General features: G+C 38.9%; 1 protein-coding gene and 1 non-coding gene across 2 annotated transcripts in view; both read right to left on the bottom strand.

Moving 5' to 3' along the window:
* The window catches only part of TEX14 (testis expressed 14, intercellular bridge forming factor), a 32,421-nt gene that overhangs the window by 4,264 nt on the left and 5,756 nt on the right, over positions 1-22,401 (bottom strand). Inside the window, exons 2-25 of the mRNA XM_035889607.1 lie at positions 21,566-21,680; positions 21,107-21,272; positions 20,201-20,337; positions 19,435-19,516; positions 18,850-18,980; positions 17,872-17,985; positions 17,296-17,419; positions 16,312-16,490; positions 15,001-15,152; positions 14,000-14,190; positions 13,626-13,776; positions 12,315-13,294; positions 11,513-11,616; positions 10,299-10,378; positions 9,467-9,733; positions 8,821-8,921; positions 7,735-7,828; positions 6,939-7,029; positions 5,629-5,691; positions 4,403-4,530; positions 3,374-3,564; positions 1,724-1,775; positions 1,213-1,284; positions 332-409 (exon numbers count right to left, since the gene is read on the bottom strand). Of these exons, the coding sequence (XP_035745500.1) occupies positions 332-409; positions 1,213-1,284; positions 1,724-1,775; positions 3,374-3,564; positions 4,403-4,530; positions 5,629-5,691; positions 6,939-7,029; positions 7,735-7,828; positions 8,821-8,921; positions 9,467-9,733; positions 10,299-10,378; positions 11,513-11,616; positions 12,315-13,294; positions 13,626-13,776; positions 14,000-14,190; positions 15,001-15,152; positions 16,312-16,490; positions 17,296-17,419; positions 17,872-17,985; positions 18,850-18,980; positions 19,435-19,516; positions 20,201-20,337; positions 21,107-21,272; positions 21,566-21,680 (3,843 nt within the window). The remainder of the gene's footprint in view (positions 1-331; positions 410-1,212; positions 1,285-1,723; positions 1,776-3,373; positions 3,565-4,402; positions 4,531-5,628; positions 5,692-6,938; positions 7,030-7,734; positions 7,829-8,820; positions 8,922-9,466; positions 9,734-10,298; positions 10,379-11,512; positions 11,617-12,314; positions 13,295-13,625; positions 13,777-13,999; positions 14,191-15,000; positions 15,153-16,311; positions 16,491-17,295; positions 17,420-17,871; positions 17,986-18,849; positions 18,981-19,434; positions 19,517-20,200; positions 20,338-21,106; positions 21,273-21,565; positions 21,681-22,401) is intronic.
* On the bottom strand, positions 22,176-22,385 carry LOC118451786. The gene has a single exon (XR_004841347.1). It is a non-coding gene; the product is annotated as a small nucleolar RNA U3 (small nucleolar RNA).

Raw genomic sequence — 22,401 nt, 5'->3', positions numbered from 1 at the left:
TGTCATTTATGTTTGAACACAGCATACATTACTGTGGCATTGCTGTGGCAGATTAATTCCGATAGTTCAGACCTGCAAGCCTTCCACACCAGATCCCCATGCAGCAAACACTAGTGGAGGGGGTACTATTTGCAACAGCACTGCATATAACCTTACCAAGAGAGGGAGAATCCTCTCAAATTTCTCCTGTACCACAAATACCAAAAGAAGCTAAAAATGGAAGTTTATTCTATAGCTGAACGTACAGTGACAAGTATTCAGAGTAATTTTGCAGCAATGCAGAAGTAATTTTCTATTTGCAATCTCTATATTAGGACTACGATCAACTAACCATTTATTTGCTGTCCGCAGTCATACAATCCCTTCTCTTTAAAGCCTTGAGCGATGGAATCTTGCTGCTTTAAATACTCTGTTAAAAACAGCATATTTCCTAAATACTCTTTCTAAATTGACTCTACAGAATCTAAATTACCCTATTACTTTATCCATCCAAACCTAGATGGAAACCTTTACATCTGTAACAGTTCATATGTTAACCCCACAAACTGTCTCTGACTATTATTTATTCACTTGATGCCAGTCTCCATGTGTCCTTGTTTTGGCAAATGAGGAAATAAAAAGATCAGGATATGTCTGGGTGCCTCATTTCTAAAAGAGCACAGGACCTATATACATTTAATCATCCCAATGTCTGGTGTTACTTGTAGGAAGAGTTTATAGCTGAATAATCAAAGGAAAGCCCTCTACAACACATACTAGTAAAAATAATGCAGTTTTTACACCGTGTTCTGTCTGAAGATGTACATGATTACAAAAAGAAATGTAAATCACTGAGACTGAGCTTTGCAAAAAAAAACCTGAGGGATGCAGCTGCCTGGCTTGCATTCTTTTTAATGGAGAACACGCGTTGCTCTGGGACACCTTTGAAAAATTCAGTCTACGCAAAATTCGTCTCAGTGTTAAATTACAGCTGCACTCAATAGGCTAGCTGCTGTCAGCAGCAGCAACCAACCGTTACGTGAAATGCAGAAACTTCAAGGACTAACTTAAATAACTGCCAGTTATTTAAGCTGTTAATGCTTAACTTCCTAATCATTGACCCAACTGCAACTAATTTGGAAGCTCTTGTTTATTTTAGTGAATGACTTGGGAGAAATCCTGATTGAACACAGCTGGCAAGCCTCATACCATTTTGGGTGAAGTGCCTCTTACCAATTTCATCCAGCAGCTCTTGGGCTGGTGGAGGCAGCTCATCAATAAAGTGGTTAGATGCCTGTGAGAGTGCTGAGATAGAAAAAAAAAAAAGTCTAGTTAATTAGCAGTGATTAATCCTTAATAACTGTGATACAGGCTTACATTATGACAGCATCTTGCTGACACACTTCATCAACCTGCACAAGCCAGGCTCATTCACTTTTTATCAAATATCCTTAAATAATTTGATAATGGAAAAATCATTTAAAGCTAGACTTGTGCATTCAGTTCTCCATCTTTGATTAGAGATCAGAGTTCTTAGTCTGCAGGTGCAAACACAAAATCCATAACCTAATTAACACTAGCAGTACACAGTTGTGTGCAAAGCTATTTATCCCTAAAAAAAAAAAGAGATGCCCAGAAAGAAATAAAAATTTAAAAATTAAAAAAAAAAAAAGAAAAAGAAAAAAGAGAAGTAAAGTTTCTCCATCTATTGACCGTTCTATTTGGGCTGGGTTAAGAGACTTACCAGATGCCTTCCTGGTGCTTCTCAAGGATGAAGCAACTACTGGCAACCCATCCTGCGTAAGAGGATACAGAATGACATGCAAGAAGGTAAATCAAAGAACTTCAACATACTAAATCCAAAATGAGGTAAAGCCTTACTTGACCATTAAATTTTTAAATAAGCTCTTCAATCAGTTCAGAATATGAAAACAGAGGTAGCATCCACGTAAACCAGATGTGTCAAAAATTTTGCTTAGCCTGCCGTGCACTCATCTTTGAGCTGGCCGTAAGATACTGTCAGCTATGTAATCTTCATCCATTTCAACACTCTGTATGGGAATTTTCCAAAACGACAGTTCCAACATCTCTTAAGTTCCCAATCTCTGTTTTGAATCTTTAATTATTAAAGCCAGGCACATGTATTTGCCAAAAGAGCCCCCAAAAATCAAGAATTTGTAATCACAGGCAAGTCCTCACTGCCCTCAAAATGGGAACAGGCACTTCATGCACTTAATCCTAGAATAAGATTTTAGACAAGAAAGTGACACAATCAAATAGCTCCACAGAGCCAGTTGAGGCAGCACTGCACTGTTAATGGGCTTAATTAATTCCAACTGTCTTCTACGCAAGCAGAAAGAACCAGACCTGACCTGATGACAACGAATGCAGTCACTACTGTTCTGCCTGAACAAACTCTGATTTAATGTTTAAATGACACCCCATCAATGAATAAGAAAGGCATAAATGCTACTATTTTATGTATAACTGTCTGACAAGACAGTTAAGATAATGCTGTAGCTCCAGAGCACCTTCAGTTCCAAAAAGATTACTGGAAATCACTACAGTGACCTTGGAAATTGTCAGCTCCAAAGAGAGAGGAATTTTTGATACAACAAAGTTGATAACATTATGCCACGTCTGTGCATAAAAAGGACAAACTTAATCCCCTAGTACAAGGGCTTTCTGAACATTTACTTGCTTCCAAACTACTAGATGGAGGCTTCCACCTGAGTTTTCTTCCTCAAGGAATCACTCATTTACGTACTCATTTACGTTCCCCCACTAAGCTTTGAGATCTCTTCAGTTTCACATGAAAACGTAAATGCTTGAACACACACACACACACACACACACACACACACACGTATTTTCATTCAAGTTTACTCCCCACTTCCACATAGTCAAAAGCCTACAGTTCACAAATCACTTGTGAATTCAGAGTGGTTCAGATAAGCAACCTGTTGCCTCACCAAAAGACCAACAGATCAACACCCACCCCACCCCCCCTCAAACCATACCTTTTCTATCCAATCATTTTGCTGATACTTATCATTTTGGTGTTCCAAGATTACCAGATTCAATGCTGGGGAATGGCAATTCTTTACAGCCAGGGGAGGGATGGAGGGCAGGCAAGCCCATTTTGATGGTGGTCAACATTTACATAAGATTAGGTGCAAGGCGAAGCCAACTCTTTGTATAATCAGTGGCACACACTGACTGCTTTGAAATCATTCAGAACTTTTATCATTATGTCAACAGATCCAGGATTCCAAAATGCTCACAAAGACCTAGAATTATTTCTGTGCTTCTCATCTTACATTTATTTTAAGGAAAAGCATTTTTAAAAATATTTTAAAGAATGGCTGGCATAAGGTAAATTTTCTAGACTTACATGCTCATTCAATTCAGATGAGCAAACTGCTGAAGCAACAGAGGGAATTTCAGTGCTCCTTCCCTCTTCATAGGCTGTAGTGAATGTCCTGGACACTGTACAAGAGATCTCTTGAGAGCCACAAAAGGAAGAATCTGAAGCTACTTCATGGCAGTGTTTGTAGTTCTCAAAGGCTACTGGAATTTTTTCTTCTAGAGTTTAAAAAAAAAAAAAAAAAAAAAAAAAGAAAAACATGACAGCAAAGCTGGAAAACGATTTTTGGATTTTTTTGTATCTTGGTCACATTTCAACAGAAGCAGAAAAAGGTTTCTTGTATTTGAACAGGCACCTGCACAGTCAACTCTAAGAAATTATTGTCCATAAATGATCTCTAAGCAGAAGTCCAAACTGATTACCTAGGAGTTCAATCTCAGGTATTATTTATGCAAAACTTTGCCAACTGAGAAATTCTGACTACTGTATTACAGCAAATTCATGAAAGTACAAAGGAAATGATAATTTGTTCTCTTAAACAGCACTTAAGTTTAACAAACACTGAGATCACTTCACAACACTCATTAACACGCTAAGTGCTTATTACATTGTCTGTCTTTAAAATGCTAAAATCTACATGTATCACTCCAAATCGATTTTAAATGTCCAAACCAATTTCTCATTTATGAAGGCTACCATTAACTACCAAGTGATTATCTTTCAGAGACCTTTCAGACATGGGCTTTGTCAGCTGTGCCCCTGTAAACTCTCCTTTAGTTCTATGTTCTATGTTAAAGATTTCTTTTGACCAAGGAGGCTCCAACAACGAAGTTGCAACCATCAGGACCAAAACAAAGATTTCAAATAACAGGTACAGCATTTCCTGTGGTTACTTATTCCAAGCCTGACATTTCTGCGTTGGTACTACATGAATGGAGTGTTCATGATTCACACCAACGATTTTTACGTTAGCAAGTCTTGGCAGAAAGGTCTGACTCCTGGCATAGAAAGGTTAAATAATTCACTGGTCCTTCCTCCTTTCCCCTCTGCAGTTACCTGAGCGGAGTGGAGTGCTGACGCTTGTTGGTGCATGACTCACTCTGGGCGTTTTACAATCTACATCCTTGTAGTAGTTCTCTTGCTCACAGGGGATACTTGACAAATCCTGAATATCTGTCACTGATCTGAAGTATTGAAAGATGTTCTGACAGTTAAATAGCCACTTCTTACACTTGTGAATCACTGAATTCTGCTATTTTTGGGTTCTTTAATTTTAGTTTTGTTCAGTCTTATCTAGTTTTCCAGAAGGAAGAGAGACACTCCCTTTGAAAACTTCCCAGAGTTCTTGGAAGGCTAATGGTCGCCATCTTCAATAATCTTGCGGAGACAGAAAAGGTTAATTATTTGCTTTCCCTTCCTTTATGAGGATTTCTTAATTTTAATAATTCTCCTGTAAAAGCAAGCTCAGGAAACTGCCTCCAAAAAGGGCAAGAACCTGAAATGTGAACCACTAGGTAGAAAACTCTCCAAAGCCAAGGGAAGACCTCAAGGTTTAACAAAAATTAACAACCCATTAATTAAGACTAAATGCAGGCCTTCAGAGTCTTTAAAAAAACTACTCAGATAAAGTGAAACTGCTAAAGAACTGCACGGTAGTGATGCCCACTCAAGTTACAAAAATTCTTAAGTCCCTGCAGGACTGGGATTATATTAAGCAAACCAACATCTTCTGCAGACATTCCCTGGATTACATCGTCCTCAGAAGACCATAAAATGAACAGATGTCTACTGTTACCAAATCAGTAATTTCTATGCAAATCTCCATTATCTGTGAAAAGAAATTAACTTTACTAGTTAAGTCGCAAACCTATTCCACAAATTTTTCCAGAGAATCTCAATCACAGGAACATTTTTGTAATAAAATTTATTTAGTTACATACTAATGATTTGCTCCTTAAAGTAATTTTATTTCTTCTGTGTAATATGGACAGAAGAAACAAGGAATCCTAACATTTTAATGTGAAGAAGCACACCCAGATTAACAAGTAAGTTAATTACTTATGAATATGAAAATATTTAAACTAAGGACAGCTGTGTGTGATAGCTCTTCTATACCAATCTCCCAACCTATCATGAGAAAATATTTTTTCAATACTTCCAACAGTTTTCTCTCTCTCAGCTTTGGTCTCTCTCATCTTCCGGTTTTGGACCAACACGAAACTTTTACAATTATAACGACCAACTTGCTGAAATTTTGATATAAAATGGTCTGTGGCTCTTACACATCTGTTTCTTTGCATTCTTCCTGTGGCTCCCACAGTATCATTTCTTGTGCTGCTTCAACACTGGAATGAGGGAAGAAAGATCATATGCATTGAGCCTCTCAGAGAATTATGAAAATAACACTATTTAGTTTCCTCCCTCTCAAAAAGTTTAAAGGACTACCTTCTCTCTGAGGTAGACTGCAGCTCATAAAAATTTTTTGCTTAAAACCTTAGAAGATAGAGTGTGCTAGGTGAAAAATGCCATTTTAAGCACATTATGGATTTGATTCTGATAAGGATTTCTCCTTACCAGATACAAATGGTAACTCCTAGCTAACCACAGTTTCAAAGCAAAACTGAAAGTTAAATAAAAATCTATGAATATATATCACTACATTGTTTTATCATCCTTTGATTGGTCTGCATTGTAAGCTATTCTCTCAAACTGTAACAACCCCATTCAAGGTCAAAAAGGCATTTAAAGGGGATTAGTCAGATGGTCAGAGAGCAACAGTCCTTTCTGTCCCGCTGGCAAAAACTCAATTCCTACCAAAACCACTGCCTTTTATCTTAAGGCCAAGTATTTACACATACAACACTGACAGACAGCACAAGCAACTCTCGCTCCCACGCTTGGAGAAAGCGAGCGGCTGCTAACTCTGGAGCAACACAAGGAAAGCTGAGCTACAGGGAGGGAAGGGGCTTTCAAACCTGAAAGCCACTGCTGAAAGACCTTCAGGGCAAGGACTGTTTCTCTGGCCAACATCTCTGCATACTAGTAGAATATAAAATTTACAAAAATACTGGATATAAACACCTCATGTTTGACAGATGAGACTGCAAGTCTCCAAGCATGGGCTAATGTTATCTTCAGGCAAGATGCAGTGATCATGTGAGCATGCTTGCATTGGATTCTTCCCACAGGAGGGAAAAAGGCATGATCTTCATGCCACTTGAACTCCAAAACCAAAGTACACCAAGATTAAAACAGATGACTGGAGTCTTAATTTGAATTATCTTTGCTCTGTTTAATACTGCAGTTTATCAGTGTAAAAAATTGTAATATATACATGACTTATTTTTCCTATTTTAGCTCCCTCATTAAGCAAACAAAAAAAATACTGAACACTGTAGAAGACAAAACCCCATGAGACTTGTGAAAGTCCTTTTAATATTTCCTTGGCAAGGAACTAGGATATGTAGACAATCATTAAAAAACACCACTGGCATCTTATTTGAATATTAGATATATAAGCAGAATTAATAAAGAGAGCACACTTTGTAACCTAATTTATGCTTGAAGTAATGATGAAAATAAGTCTATCTACCTGGCTACGGGCATATGGCTAAGTTGATTCACTCCTTGGGTGATACTGCTGGAGTTCGGCACTGCTGTGCTGCAGAACAGTATTCTTCCTCCTGAATACAAATAACAAATGTTGCCCGTTATTAGGTATTGCAAGTACAAAAGAATGTGACACAACTCGTTGAACAGGAAATTGCAACTTTATTAAATCTTTTAGTTCTGGTGACCTTTGTCGTTGTCAAGAGACAAATGTGTTTTAAAAATGCATTTTCATAAACCTACTACAGCTGCCAGACAGTCAACCACTGAAGCACTGAGGAATATCGCAACATCTAAAATTTGAGCTAAGAGAGGCAGCAGGCTAGAGAAACAACGGTGATCCCTCCATTATTCTGCAGACACACAATGTCAGCTCTTACAGTGTTTAAGCTCAAGATCCTTCTAGCAACAGTATTAATGTGTAAATACACATTAATTCTAATTCAGTTTCCAGCACCATAGCAAATTGCATAAAAAGATTAAAGTTAGCCCTAGGGTAAAACCAAAAAGGTTGCAAACAAGTTTTGGTTTTTTAACTGAAACATGGCAATACGTAATCATCACAATCAACAATATTTCAGTGACTGCAATGCCCAAACCTCATCTTCCAAAATCCTGCGTGTCCTGAAACTCTTACTAAAATAACGAGGAATACGCGACCAAGTGACCCTGAAGAATCAAGCTCCAGCCTTCTGACAAGGAGTGCTGCTGACAAAAATATAAGTGCAACAAGACTCCATCTCCCTGACTGAAAAGTACCTTCAAAAGACCGTATTTACCTGAAATCTGAATAGCTGATCCTGCATCTTCAGGTAACTGTTTCTGTAAAAATCCTTCACAAGCATCTTCTAATTTGCCCTCAGCATCTAAGGTCTGAAGAGCAGGGGAAAAAAGGAAGTGAATTCAATTTCTCACAGGTAAGCTGTGAAGGGTAGGACAACTCTCACAGGATTATGTTCACAATAATCAGAACGGAGAGTCAAACTTTTCAAGAGCTTATCAGCAAACAGCATGGATTGGATTTAATAGTCCATGCAATAGTTTTGAATCTTCAAGAAATGAATGAAGATTGCTTTAGGACTATTGAGTACTATAATTGATAGAGCTGTGAAGGAAAGGCTGAGATTATCAACTGCCTAAAACTTTCCTCAGCCACAGATTATGTAATTTCCTAGCAAACAAATTAAGAAAACATGCCCCTGGTGTTTTGGGAGTCTGAGTGTTTGTCGGGTTTCAGTTGTTTGGGTTTTTTGTTTTGTTTTGGTTTTGTTTGGGTTTTTTTGGGGGGGGATGACAACGGGTGTGTGTGTGTGTGTGTGTGTTTTAAAAAAGGAACAGGGTTAGAATTATCTTACTTTTAAATAAATCTTTATTTGTAGATATTATTTCAAAAGAAAAGAATAAAACCTGTCATTCTCCCATTTTCTACAGTTCTTCTTCCAATCAAATAGGAGCATAATTAAACCACATGTTGTGTAACTTACATCCAAAGTTCTTGACCCAGACTTCATACCCGTCTTTTCTGGTTTTTTTTACCTCTAGCTGTGAACTTCCCTGAGTAGAAGGAAGGAAATAACCAGGATCAGGAGTCAAGAATTCTTCAGACACATCAGGAGATGATTTAAGGGAACAATATAATTCTCTTGAATGCCCCTGTGAAAGACATCATCATTTAAGATGCTCTCCCTACTCTCTATTAAAGAATATTCGTTTTAGTCAATAAATGAATAATGAAAATAAAGTCAATAATGAATAAATGAGAAGATCAGCTGTCTTGGTAGTTCAGTGTGCAACATGGGGAGACCAGGCTAAACTGTTTTACAGATAACTAGCTGCAACTAGATTTCCTGGATTACTATACGTACTCTAGAGAGACTCTCAACTTGTTGAAGAAGGACTGAATTCTTATGAACGGCTATTCCAGACTCTGATTGTTCATCTTGTGATAGTGACTGGCAACTTCTCCCTAGGATGTCAGAATGGAACAAAATTACTAGGCAAAAAATAATGTGGAGTGATCTGAGCCACTGATGGAATATCAATGAGAGTAGACAGTAAAACTACATTGTCTGTCAGGAACACGGAGAAATAACAACATTTAAATGTTCACATCATTAACCTAAGCATGTGAAGCTTTCCTTGTTCCTTTATTCATAACCACTGCAAAAGAACTACCCACTGTGCTGCTATGGAAGAAGCATCTCTCTAGTCCAACTGAAAGAAGTGTGAAAGCATACTTGTGGAATTGAAAACTTTGGGTGTCCCATGCTGATAAATGGTGATCAATGACAATGAAGGGTCTCCAAGCCCTCCTACCTCCACCTATTAACATGTAACACTCATCTTAATCTATTACTTATGTTGACCAATGACTGAGTGATTGACCTGCTTTGGGGGCAAGAGTCTGGAAGATAAAATTGACAATTATTGTAACAAAATCACAGAAGTTCAAATCTGCTGGGAGATGGAGACAGACAAAAAGAGAAGATTTTTTTTTTTTTTCAACCTTACCATCAGAACTTCTGAATGCAGACTCTAGATCACTCTCCTCCGATTCAGATCTATCCACACTGCCCATACCCCAAGGCTCAACATTATCACCTATCTGCCGCCTAAATCTTTGTTGCTCTTGACTTTTTTGGACTCTAAGAGTGACGTGTTGAAAGGTTTCCTTTACACTCTCTGCTTCGCTTTCAGATGTACATTCAGTCGCTGGATATGGAGATCCAAGTTCTAGTTGTCCTGAGGCCACTCTTCTGGCCATTTGCTTTACTTCAGCTACACAGAAAGAACAAAATTGCCAGTTCGCACAACAGAATCTGGACCATCAAAGCATCCCCTGTGTTTCATTGTGTCTGCAGACTTGGAAATGCTAAAGTTATAGCCTGTAAACTCCTTTATCATGAAAAGAGCTAAACACTTCCTTCCATTTTAAGGAAAGCTTAAAACCTGCATAAATTGGTAGGGACAAGTACCTACATGAACAATTTTTGTTAGTTTGCATTCTCTATTATTCATGCCTGTACTGCCATCCACTGGTCATTGCTATACTACCCTTTCTAAATACATACCCTGTCCCTCCCTTACATCCTCCAAAACAGGGCCAGAAATCCCTTGAGCTTTATAATCAAACCATCTTAATGCGGCTGTGATTATTTTATGCCCTGAATGTGCAAGACACAGGATCCTACTCATTTGGTTTTCATCCAAGAACAGCCTAACAGAGCTTCAGCAATTAACACACACAGACCTTTCTTAAGTAAGAAAATGTGTTAAGTTTTAATGCCCTGCACTGCAGTAAGACTTGCTAACATTAATGCCGAGTTAACACTGATTTACTTACTCCTCCATTCCGATTGCATCATCCTTCTCTCCTCACTTATTTTTGTACTGTAAATTTCAGATCTTGATTTTGGATAGCACCTACAATAAGTCATTATGAAATGCATCAAACTGTTAATGCGCAAGCGTATTGTGTTAAGTATTACCCAGTCAGTAAAAGACTAGAAGTTGTTTTAATGTTAATTAAAAGGCTGAGAGCACACATGTTCTAAGAACCCAACAGAACTAGCAGATTGAGCCGTCAGAAGCTTAGAAAGCACAGTTATTTAGGTCTGTTATAGATTAACCAGACAAGCTGTACATTAAAACATAGATTTCAAAAGCTGTCAACTGCCTTCAGATGATATATTTATATAAACACTAACAGACTATGAATGCTATATAGGTTTTCTTCAGAAGTAAGGTGATCAGTGGACAACTGAAGATACTCAGATCTTCAGACTTGGATAACAACAATCCTACCACCAACCTGATTCCAATCCAGAGTTCATTCACTTGACCATCTAACCCCGTATCAGTATCTGGCATATTTATGTTCTAACCAAGTATGTCCTTTACCAACAGGTCTTACTGATCCAGCTGGGCCACGAATCAACTTAAAAACTGCAACAGTTTTCCTGACTGATTTGGCCCAAACATTGAAGGAGGTGTCTGTCCCCATCTTGCCAACTAATAAGATACCTTAATTTGCACAGGTTTTGCCAGATACTTTCCACCCATACTTAGAAATACAAAAGGACGACATTAAAAAGCACAACAAACATAGTGAAGTAACATATGCTCTGTTGTCACTGGGTGTAGCAAGACTGTTCTACTCCCTAGCATAGGTCCTAGTCCTACACCTATGAAAGGCAAAGTATTTCTACTGAGATCGAATGAGGCTGTGCAAGGAGAACTGCCCTTACCAGTAACTTACTAGATTGCTCTCCTTAAGCACCATTACAGTTTTGGACCACTGACCTCCATCAGAGAGGCATTTGGAATCTGCCTAAACACCATTCCTTAAAAGTAACCGCCCTGTCGCAGCAGTTACCCTGCCAGCTCTGCAGCTGACAAGGACTCACAGTAGGGTCCTAACTAGGCAGATGGCTTTGGCTTACTGGAAAAACATTTCATGCCATCCTTGATCCTGCATGTGTCTACTTTTGACAGTGGCTGTATCAAGATGGATCTGCTAGAATTAACTCTTTTGTGAATAGGATCAAAACTCACCACCCCTCTTCTTCACTTCTACTTGCTGCAGAATGTGAATCACCTCCTCTCTGACACTGCAAGTTGAACTTTTTTTTGCATCTTACGGATACACGTGGGAGTAAATGCTGAAATGAGTCCAACAAGACATGATTCAGCACACATCGGGCATTCTGGTAATTACTGGTTGAGCTGTCTATGAGATACACTAAGAACCGGACCGTGCAAACTTTATTCCCTAGGTTGTATTTTAGTAGCACTCCTCAGGAGAAAGGATGACAACTCCAGGCCTTAGCCTAGTAAAAACTCTGCCCCGGATTTATAGCAGGTTTCACGTGTATGCAGGCAGGCTATCATAACACATAGCTCACAGGGGAATGAATGGACCTAAATGACTCAAGATTATTTCCACAGCAGATACGTACATGAATTTCTCTCTTTCTCTTTGGGCTAAACACATCAAGTACTTCTGTTTAATAGTAAGGGCTTCTAGATCATTAGTGACAGCTGCGATCTCTGTAACTAAGTATACAAACAAAAAAAAAAAAATCTTTCTCCACTTGCCCTTTTCCCTGACAGTCCCATCTCCATTTTACCACAGGATGTTATTCCCTCCCGAGCCACTGGACTAGTATTTTGCAGGGGGGAGAACAGTACTATTGCACTGCTGAGCTGACTATTTTCATTCCTATATATGATGCATATGGTATGCGCATGTATTTTAAAAGACAGATTCATCCCTCCTCTCGGACACCATCCATAACTATGTCTTTTTACCCAAGGAATACAGAAGTGATGAACACAGCCATCCTGCTCAATATTTTACCTCGTGGTCTAGGCTCACTTGATCATCCAGGCTTTTCACCACACTGAAGTGGAGATCGTCATGGTTGTTTTCATTTTTACTCTTACTCATCTCATGAAAGCACCTCCGCTTTTCATTTTGAATTGCCTCCATTTCCTTTGCTGTCTTTGAAACAGCTTGGAAAACATCTCCACCCAACACTCCTTGTGTCTGCCATATTATCTGTGGTGGAATATAGTCACTTGATGGTGGACCTATAGCCTTCCATAAAAAAGTATTAACTCCAGAAAAAGGGTTACTGGTATTTTGGGAAGTATCAACAGATCTGTTCCAGGGTCTTTCTTGAAAAATTTGCTTAGAAAGCTGATTCACTCTCATTTCCTGGAGCAGCTGCTTCTGCTTTTCAGTGGCCTCCAGTTTCTCCTCTGTTCTGCAAAGGGAATCTGCTGCCTGCTGCAACATGCTTTGAACAATCTTTAAATTAAGGACACATTTGCTCATGTGCTGCTCATTTCGGGACAGACTACTCATTCTTCTCCCAGCATCTCCTCTCACCTGTGCCAGCATGCATAGGTCAGTGGCCTCACTTACCCTCTCCTCCTCTTCTGTAGTGGATGCTGTATCCGATTCTGAAAAGCCACCTTCCTCATAAACTGGCTTTTCCTCACAGTGCACTCCAGGGGATGCATATAGGTCTCTGAGGGTAGTAGCCTTATCTTCTTCCTTTTGCTGCCTTTTTTCATCCTTTAGAGTTTGTCCTAATCCAGCTCCTTCCTCCAGGAAGTCTTCATGAAGTTCTGCATAACTGGCAAAGATTTCATTCATTTCAAAGCTACAGAGGCTGTCATCTACATCACTGACACTGAGGGTCGCCTGCAGTTCAGAAGCTACATCACGATTTTCATCCTGTTCAACTGCCTGTAGGCTGGTTGATGCCTCTTGGTCCACTAAAGCACTATTCTCCTCAGGAAAAAGAGAGTATCTTGGGGCAGTAGAGCTGTCTGAAAAATTAGGTTTTAAGTGTTAAACCATTTCTCCAGATGTCCAAACACTGCTTTTGTACATTTAGGAGTTAATTTCTTTTAAAAATTACATGAGCAGCATTTAATACCTCTGCTGAAAACGGCATGCCTGAACTTCAAATATTAACCCGACTTGAGTTTACATTAACAATTAGGGTGGTAGCTAGAATCTAAAGATAACTGCTTTCTATTTTCAAACTATGTCATAAAATCTCTAAGTGCTCACTTTTTAATTATTTATATTAGACCTTTATGGACTGAGGAACACACTTAGTGAAGGACACATGACATCTTGCTAGAAGAAACTCACCAGCCTTGGTTATGTCTTTTCCCTGCAATTCCTGTGTTCTCTTCTGGTAGCTAAAAGCTGATGCCAAACAGATGTTCACATCTGCAAAAAAAGTGGGCCTCTGCGCTTTTGACAGTTCATCAGCATGACCAATTTGAGACTTAGTTAAGTCCTGTAATACAAAAAACAGAATATAAGACAACTATATTTGACAGTTCAGTATCTCTACCTTCTCTTTTAAGGTGATTTACCTCTGTGATCAGAAAAGGATACTCAATGTTCAGATCGTGCACAAAAAAGCCTCCCACCTAGATTTATGCAGAACAACTTGAATCTGAATGGACACAAAACTACGCTGTTTCAAACACATGAAAGGCTACAATCCTGGAAATCACCTTTAAGTCATTTTTCAGTATATACTGAATATCCTGAAGTTTCATGGAGCGGTTCTTCTGTTTAGGTTCTAGCCCTGACTTTACGATACTGTAATAGGGCATAGGAAGTCTGACATCTGCTTCTAACTGTTGTCCTGAAATTATGAGCTGTTTAATAACAGAGTCTTCAAAACCTTTCCAGGGAGGAGTCTCTGCAAGACATAAATATAGACTTTATGTCACAAGCTGTATATCAATGTTAATGAAAATAAAAAATAAAAAAAGATTAAAAAAAAATCAGAGATACTGAAGCATTATTGTCTGCACATTCCTTAATTTACAACTATCGTCATGAACCAAACGAGCACTCAGTCCAGTCTGGCATCTCCTCCCTATCTTATTTCAACAGTGGATGCTTTAAAGGGAGCTGGCAGCAATCTCCAGAGGACAGTTATGCTGTAAACCACGCTTTGGATTCTTCATTACCAACTAGCTAATAGGGGTTTAATGTTTAGGGTGATTGTTTATCCCATTTCACTGTCAAAATAGGCGAAGTCAATACATAACATACAGTACATTATCTGCAGTAACTATAACAGTACATTATCTGTAAGTTATCTTAGTGATGAAAAAAATGAAAGCTGCATGAGCTTGTTCTGCACATTGCAAAGAGTTAACTGAATGTTTTACTGTCCTCCTACAAAGAAGATAAACAGCAGAAAAACACCATACACAAAACTGTATCTTTCTAATACCAATCATTAATCTCATCCTTTAGTTATGCAATTTTAAGTCTTCAGACTAAATTTTACAAAAGTTTCCAGTAGTCTTTGCTATTGTCACTAACATTTAGGTTTTTTGCCTGAAGGGTTCCTTTTCCAAGTTAACTCTGTATGAGCCATCATAGCAAGGTTTCATCCAGTCACATAGGCGAATTAAACAAAAATTAGGGGGCTGACATTCTGCACTGAAAACATTCAGTGGGTTACCCTAGTGATGAAAGCCTACACCTATAGACATACCTGTCAAGGCCTCCTGCACTACTGTACAGAAGCTATAAATGTCCGATTTGACTGTGACAACTTTTTCAAGGATTACTTCAGGAGAGCACCACTTATACAGCTGGACTGGGACAGGAATGCGTGTCAGGTCACTGTGTTCTCCCCCATCTTTGCTGTATAAAGGGAAAAAAGTTGTAAATTGGAATGTACAGCACACTCAGCTAGAAAGTGTATCTTTTGGAATTAAACACCTGAGTGCGTTACATCTGCTTTTAGTTTAAATACCCAAAAGGTCCAGAGTATACCTGCAAATAAAAATGCGTAATATTTTCACATGAATAAATGTATTTTAGCACATCACAAGCAAAGACTTTCTGGTGAAAGTAACACCGCATTTAACAAATTTACACTCAAAAAGAAATCCGAGGAAGGTGAAAAGTTCCCAAAAGGCATTTTACAAACAACCCTTTAGCTCTGACCAGTGTTCTCTGACCATGGACAAAATACAAGAAGGTGCCACAAAGCCTGTCTACATTTATTTTGCAATGTATACGTATGTCTAGAAGATAATTTTCTCCTCACATTTAACTACAGAGTTTTTTTGTTATTCATTTCACAGTAAGCTGTATCTGAAATAGCCAAGAAATCGCCAACATTTAACAACAAATTGAGTTTGCATGGAGGTTAGGAAGCATCTTTGCTCTTTTCAGGATATTACCATTGGCAAATTTTTGTTTATTATCAATTGTACTCTCTTTCTTCACAGTCTAACCAGCCATGTACTTCCTTTCTAATCAGACTGCAGTACAGGAAAGTAAAAAACGTATAAATAATAAATTTACTTAGATGAAATGAATAGTGTCCCTCATAAAAGAAATATTCTTTTTGTCACTGATGGCACTTAATTACTGCCAGTTCAATGAGGTGTGGAATCTAACCATTTTAGGTAAGCCTCCGTAAGCACAAGTCCAGTATAACAAGAGGAGATCTAAACTATTCCCAGCCCAGCGGCAGAATTTCTCAGAGTCAGGTTCTATTTTTCTATGATGGTATTTTTATACTCCAGTCAAGAGCTCCTTCTCTTACTAGTTTCTATTTTCAGATACTTACAACATAGAAACTAAGTCCACCTGAAACTTGCTGTACTGCCTGCGGCAAAGTTAATGCACCTGAGCAGTAACAGTTTGGAGCTCCTTACTCCTGAAGCTCTGTTGCCTGACTCACGGGGAGCAGTCCCTAGTCACCAAGAGGGGCACTTCAGCAGAATTTAGCACTAAATTTGACTTTACTCATGTTTGTCCCTTTCGCAGAAACAGTGAGGAAGTTCTTTACCTCTCTATCATGTATTCCAAGTTGCATAGCTTTGCCTCACCAGAAGAAACAATTTGAACAGCATAGGAAGTAACTGAACGGTGGATAAATCCACGGGAGTGTAGAAAACGCAAAGCGTCATTAATTTGAAGCAGCATATGCAAAATCGTCTCCATGTGGAGTACTGGGAATTCTGCACGCTGAAAAACACATAAGTACAAAATTTGTATTGCAGGTCTGTAAAGTTTGATGTAGGGGAAAACTATTATCGCACAGAAGATGACAAAGAAAGCAAACATGAAACATACTGTAGTAAAAATCAGATTAACTGTACTTGTTAAATAATGTTTGTTCTCAATACCAAACCAACTAATAATACCCTAAAAAGTAATTAAGAAAAAAAAAATGTATTGACTATGCCAAAATTCACTCTGAAGCAGAATGAACCCTTAGAATTTCTTGCCTTTGGCTGCAATTTCTCCAGTAACTTAGATGTCTGCATTAAAACAGCTGAAGAAATAAAATAACAACTCAACTAACTGCAAAAAAGGAAAAGAAAAATATTGAATGGCAAAAATAGAGCACAGATCAGCTGATAAAAAAAACCCCACCCACCACAACTGAGTTCAAGCCTTCACTTTTATACACAGGTAGTTTGCAGTGTACTACATGCAAATATTCAAGGGCAAAAGCTGATCTTGACACATTTGCAGTATACAACCACATGCAGAAGATTAAAAGTTCAACTGAATTTAACAGCAGCCATTTTAAGATTGACACCAAACAAGAAAATCAATGCAACTGCACCTAAACATTAGCTGAAGTATTTGCCAATTACAAATTTTACCAGCTTACACAGAGTATCTGATGCTGTGCAATGAAATAGCAACATGGATACAGACCTATGATTTTGTCGTCTTGTTTTCTGAGTAAAGATGGTCAATGTAGTTACTAAACTTCTTCCTCTCAATTAATTACTATTTAAAAAACAAGCATTCCAATTACCCTTTCATGAAGGATGCTGTACAGAGAACCAAAGTTAACCCTTTCATATACTAAGCGGGTTTTCTCCAAGTCACTAGACAGACAAACAGACATCAACTGCAGCAAATGAGGATGATGGAGTTTACTGCAAAGGGAGAGGGGAAAAAAAAATTCGTAAGGCGAATCTGAGATTAAAAGAGAAAGATTCCTGGCCTTCAAGGCCTTTTTACCAATATAATGTGAATGCTTCTAACTTATCATTAAAATACCCAACATTTTAAAAGAACCATAGATTAGGAGGCATTTAGAAAACAGTGCTTACTATCACAACTAGAAGAATCTATAAATAAACCATCCAGGAAATGTGCAATGAAACATTCATCCAGACATACAAGAAGAGAGTATCATCTCCTCCTGTATTATCCACTGGGGAGTAAACGCAGCAAGAAGAGACAGGAGATGAGACCTGTAGTTCTAATTTGGAGACACAGCACAACCACAACCTGACAGTCCTCCTGCAGTTAATCACATTTCCTCACACCACCGGAGACACCCAAACCCCAGGAGCACTTGTGGCTACTGCACATTCTTTCTTACCTACTGTGTTCCTGCTCCGCAATGAGAAGATCAGCTAAGTGTAGCTTACTACAGTTCCGATGGGGCTCAAAGCTCAGTTCCTTCACTGTAACTCTGGTGCCTCCCCACATTAAGCTACAAGAAGAAGAAGAAGAGGAATTTCTATGAGATGTTTTCTGCAGTATTTTTTTCCAGTTACAGGATTACTTACAAACAATTTTGTAATTCTGAAATGCTCTGGTCCTGTCTCCTACTGGTACTAACATTACATTGACGGTCCTGGCTATGGTATGTACTCTTTCAAACTGACAATAGATTCTCATCCTGTTAAAGACTGGATGCAGCAGGACAGGTTTGCTGTCCAAAGATGCTACCCTTCCACGACACAAGGTAAAGCACAAGGACACTTAAAACTCCTTTCACTAAAGGCCATCAGCCCACTGCAATACAAACTAGAACTTTGAGAAGATTAAATCACCAAATTATCAATTCTCTGGTTGCCTCTGAGGCACAACTACTTGCTACACCATACCAAAGATTAAAAAAAAAGTTTCAGTCTGCACTTGCAACTCTAATTCCACCACAGGTTTGAGCAAGTGGGCTGCAGACATGCATATCCAGAGGCCTGAGGTCTGACCCAACAATCACAAAGACTAAACAATGAACAACGCAATCTGTGCAACCCCCAGCAACATATTTCCCCCCACAAAAGGAATCAGCACTGAAATATTGCTATCAATGAATAACCATAACTGGGTTAATATTTCTGGAAAGGACAAGAGCAACCTACAGATATCAAGAGAGTCTAAAGGATATATTAATCAGTGAATTGCAGAAAATAAGTTGCCAGCAGAAAGCAGTGGATGAATATAGAACAGACGAGGAAAACTATCCAAACAAAGCATCTGGTACAACAACTCACTGCTTAATAGTAAACTCACTGCTTAATAGTAACAGACACACACTAAGAGGGGCTAAAATCCCTCTGATTTCACTTACTTTGTCATGTTCATGTACGGTCCAACATGGTAAGAAAATGCTGGTTCATCATCTGCCTGAAACACGTCTTTGTCCCCAATAATAGGGAGAGATGCCAAGTACCCTAAATGCCCACTGCCTGCAAGATAAAACTGAAATACCACCAGGGCATAACCAAAAGGAACATGCAACAGTTCCCAAGATCCATCACAACCGCCGCAAGCTCACTAAAACTGGAGCGCAATCACTGCAATGGGAGCATCAGCCAAAGCATCAAAATGAAATGTTAAAATATCTATGTCAAAAGCTTAACTTTCTAGTGAAGCTGAACTAGGGAAAGCAGAAACAGTCATTAAGAACACCCAGAGGTGACACTTAACAGGAGAGTTTCTATCTCCTGTTCCAAAACAGCTTCCTCTGACAGGGCCTACTAACAGCTAAAGGCCTGAGTATTTGCGCTCTCCACATTTTTTCCCACTATTTCGGTAGAGATAAGAATGCACTAAAAATTAAAAACAACACAGGTGGGGTAATTACTTTGAAGAATATGCGACTCTGAAAAACTGTACTAATGTCATTAGAAAACCATTATCCATAGCCTCTTACCTTCCCAAAACCAAAGCTGTAAATGTTCTTGGCTGCATTAGCTCCACCTTTCAAAAATCTACTCAGGGGACTGTCAGCATTTCTAAGTATCAAGAACATAAGCAGTAAGAGTCGCTAGTGTGCCAAGGCTTTGAGTAAAATACAAAAAAGAGAGAGAGAAAAAAATACAAAATTTCTGCAACAGCCATGTATTTCAAACGTTGCCTTTGACTGGTGACCCACAAAAAGCATAATGCAGATGCTGAAATCCCAAATTATTGTGCAATGCATTAAAACTTTTTAGATATACTGTTACGATATGTATTCGTTTAAAGCAAGATAGCCAATTAAAAAGAAAAAATATATATATATACACATACAGGCAACCTGCATCACTTTTTGTTCACAAGCATTTAATATTCCTAACATGTATCTGACATAAAAGCTCTTGAAATGGTTGGAAACGCACCCGCAGAAGATCTGCAGTGACCTTAAAAGGTCACAAAACAAACTACCTCATGTTGCTGCCACTTTAATACTATTAAAATCCAGTACTTCATATTGCCAATTTCAAGAGTATCTCTTAATATACAGATATTTACAACTATGAAGTTTATATTTGGAACTCTCACAACAGAAATAAAAAGTATCATCATTTCTAACACATACTGGTTTTAAATCTGATATTGTCAAAAAGAAACAAGAACATGTTAATTTTAAGATAACAGAATATGGAAGTAAAAGTCCTTGCAGCTCATTTCCTGAGTACCTGAGAATATATTCTTACCCGTGAACAAGACCACCAAACCTAGATGGACTGCAGACCAGCGCTTTTGATGAGCCAGCCTTCCTGAGTAGATCAGAGGGAAAATTTTGAATGGCAGCCTGCATGTGGAATGTACAGCGCTGTATGAACTCCAGCATCTAGAGAGGAGGGGGAGGGCAAAAAAACCCAACAAAAGAATTACTTCAGAACTGCAAGATAAACCATTTTAAATTCATAGATCGTGACTACTGAAGAAATAACTAGTAACTTGCAATATTTAAACAGGCATTTCAAGAAATGGATACACAGAAAAACTTGAAGAAAATCAATTACACAAACAGGCGATAGAAAGCTGACTTCAAACACTAGAGGACTAACTTTCAAGACATTCACCCACTGAAAACTGTAATATGAGGTTTCTTTTTAAGAAGAGCATTGTAATAATGGGAAAAGGGAGTCTTATGAGTTTTAAATCAGTATCGCAGTCATGAATAAGCTTACTTGATACTGCGTTTTGCTAACAGGCTAACAAAAAAATGACACGTTTGCTGACACTGCCCATGCACGGTCTGAGATGCACTTGAAAACTACTTCAGGCTTGCTCCTGAATTGCATATGCATGCAAACAAACTGCATACATCAGGGATCAAAACCAAGGGCCTGTCATTTTCCTCTCTGCACGCTTACACACGAAGTCCTAACAAGTTACAGACAGACACGCCCCTGCACCTGAGCAAAACCTTAGTTAAATAAGCTGAATCATGAGACCTTCAAAATACCTTCACTGACATTGAAAAGTAATGCTAAATGATCATCTAACATGTAAAAGCCAAGAATTTCTCCCTGGAATGTTGGAGTTTCTTCACTTTAAGACAAAGATGCGAGCACCTACCTAGCACATATTCAGCATGTATTACACATACATACCTGAGCACTGCTTTCTTTTCCAGCTGACATAGCCCAGCACTGAGGATTTTTTCCATCTTTATCGTGTACTCTCAGATCACCTCCTTCATCCAATAACCTGCCAAGAATCCACTGATTTCCTGAGAACGCAGCTGCATGGACTGGGGTGCTTCCATCGTAACAGCGACTGAGGAACGTTAAAGCAGAAATGTTTCAAGCTACCCCTACTACACTCAACCAGCTGTGCCTCTGGGGAAAAAAGCAGCATACCTAGAACGTCTATGTACTCCCAGACAACAACATACAGCATGAAATAAGGGAAATTAGGCACCTACTTACCTCTGAGGATCTTTGGCTAAAATAGCAGCATTCATCTGAAGCGCTTCTTCATTTATATATTGTGAATTACATTGAATAAAACCACTACACAATTAAACATTAGATTCAGTTTAAGAATGAAAATGTATTTTTATACTTAACTGCTTAGCGTCTGAGCCATAATCCAACAGCACATCCACTATTTTACCAAGACCTAGCAATGCAGCAGTGAAGAGAGAAGTCTGGCCCAAGGAATTTACAGCATCGACAAAAACACCTACAAGAAAAAAAAAAAGATTATGAAGGGAGCGCCTGTTCCCCCCACCTCCCTGAATAAAAAGCAATGGTGCATTAACACTGAAACTGACTGCCACATCCCCTCTGAGATACTGGGAACATGAAAACGCGATGAGATTAACAGAAATTGAAAGAAAGAGCAAACAACCTTCCTCCTAACTTTCTGTACGTACCAAGCGGTGCTTGTCCACAGTGTTTTCAAATAAAGGATGTAAAACTATCAGAGGCAAAGTACTGATCTGGATGAGTGCTGATTAACGCCAGAGGAACGCACTAATAAAAAAAATAAATTCTTCTTAAGTAGTAGTTAAGAGATGAGAATTTTGTACCCTTCACCAATTTCTTTCAAAACAAGTAATGCCAGTCAGCATCAAAAAGAAATTAAGTAGCCTAGAGAATCACAACTGCGTGCTGTGTTCGTATTATGTAAGACAACTGCTCTGCTTTTGGGAACAAGACTAAAAAAGGCGCACAAACCACTCAGCCCGTGCCGTCTCCCTCCCGAGCCCACAAGGGCCGGGAACGGTCATCAATGGCGGGCGGCTCCTGCCCACGCAGCACCGCCCGCCCGCTTCGCGCTCAGGAGACAGCACCGCCATCCTCCTCGTGGCTTGTGACGCCGATCAGGGAAGATCACGCTCCTCTAGTCACCAACTACAGAAATGATCCCTGAAAGTATAGTCTTGCCCTACCACCCCGCC

The sequence above is a fragment of the Egretta garzetta genome, unplaced genomic scaffold, assembly GCF_000687185.1.
Source record: "Egretta garzetta isolate BGI_Z169 unplaced genomic scaffold, ASM68718v1 scaffold112, whole genome shotgun sequence".
Lineage (NCBI taxonomy): Eukaryota > Metazoa > Chordata > Aves > Pelecaniformes > Ardeidae > Egretta > Egretta garzetta.
Note: the sequence above shows the minus strand (reverse complement) of the source record. Positions and strands in the feature narration are given on the sequence as shown.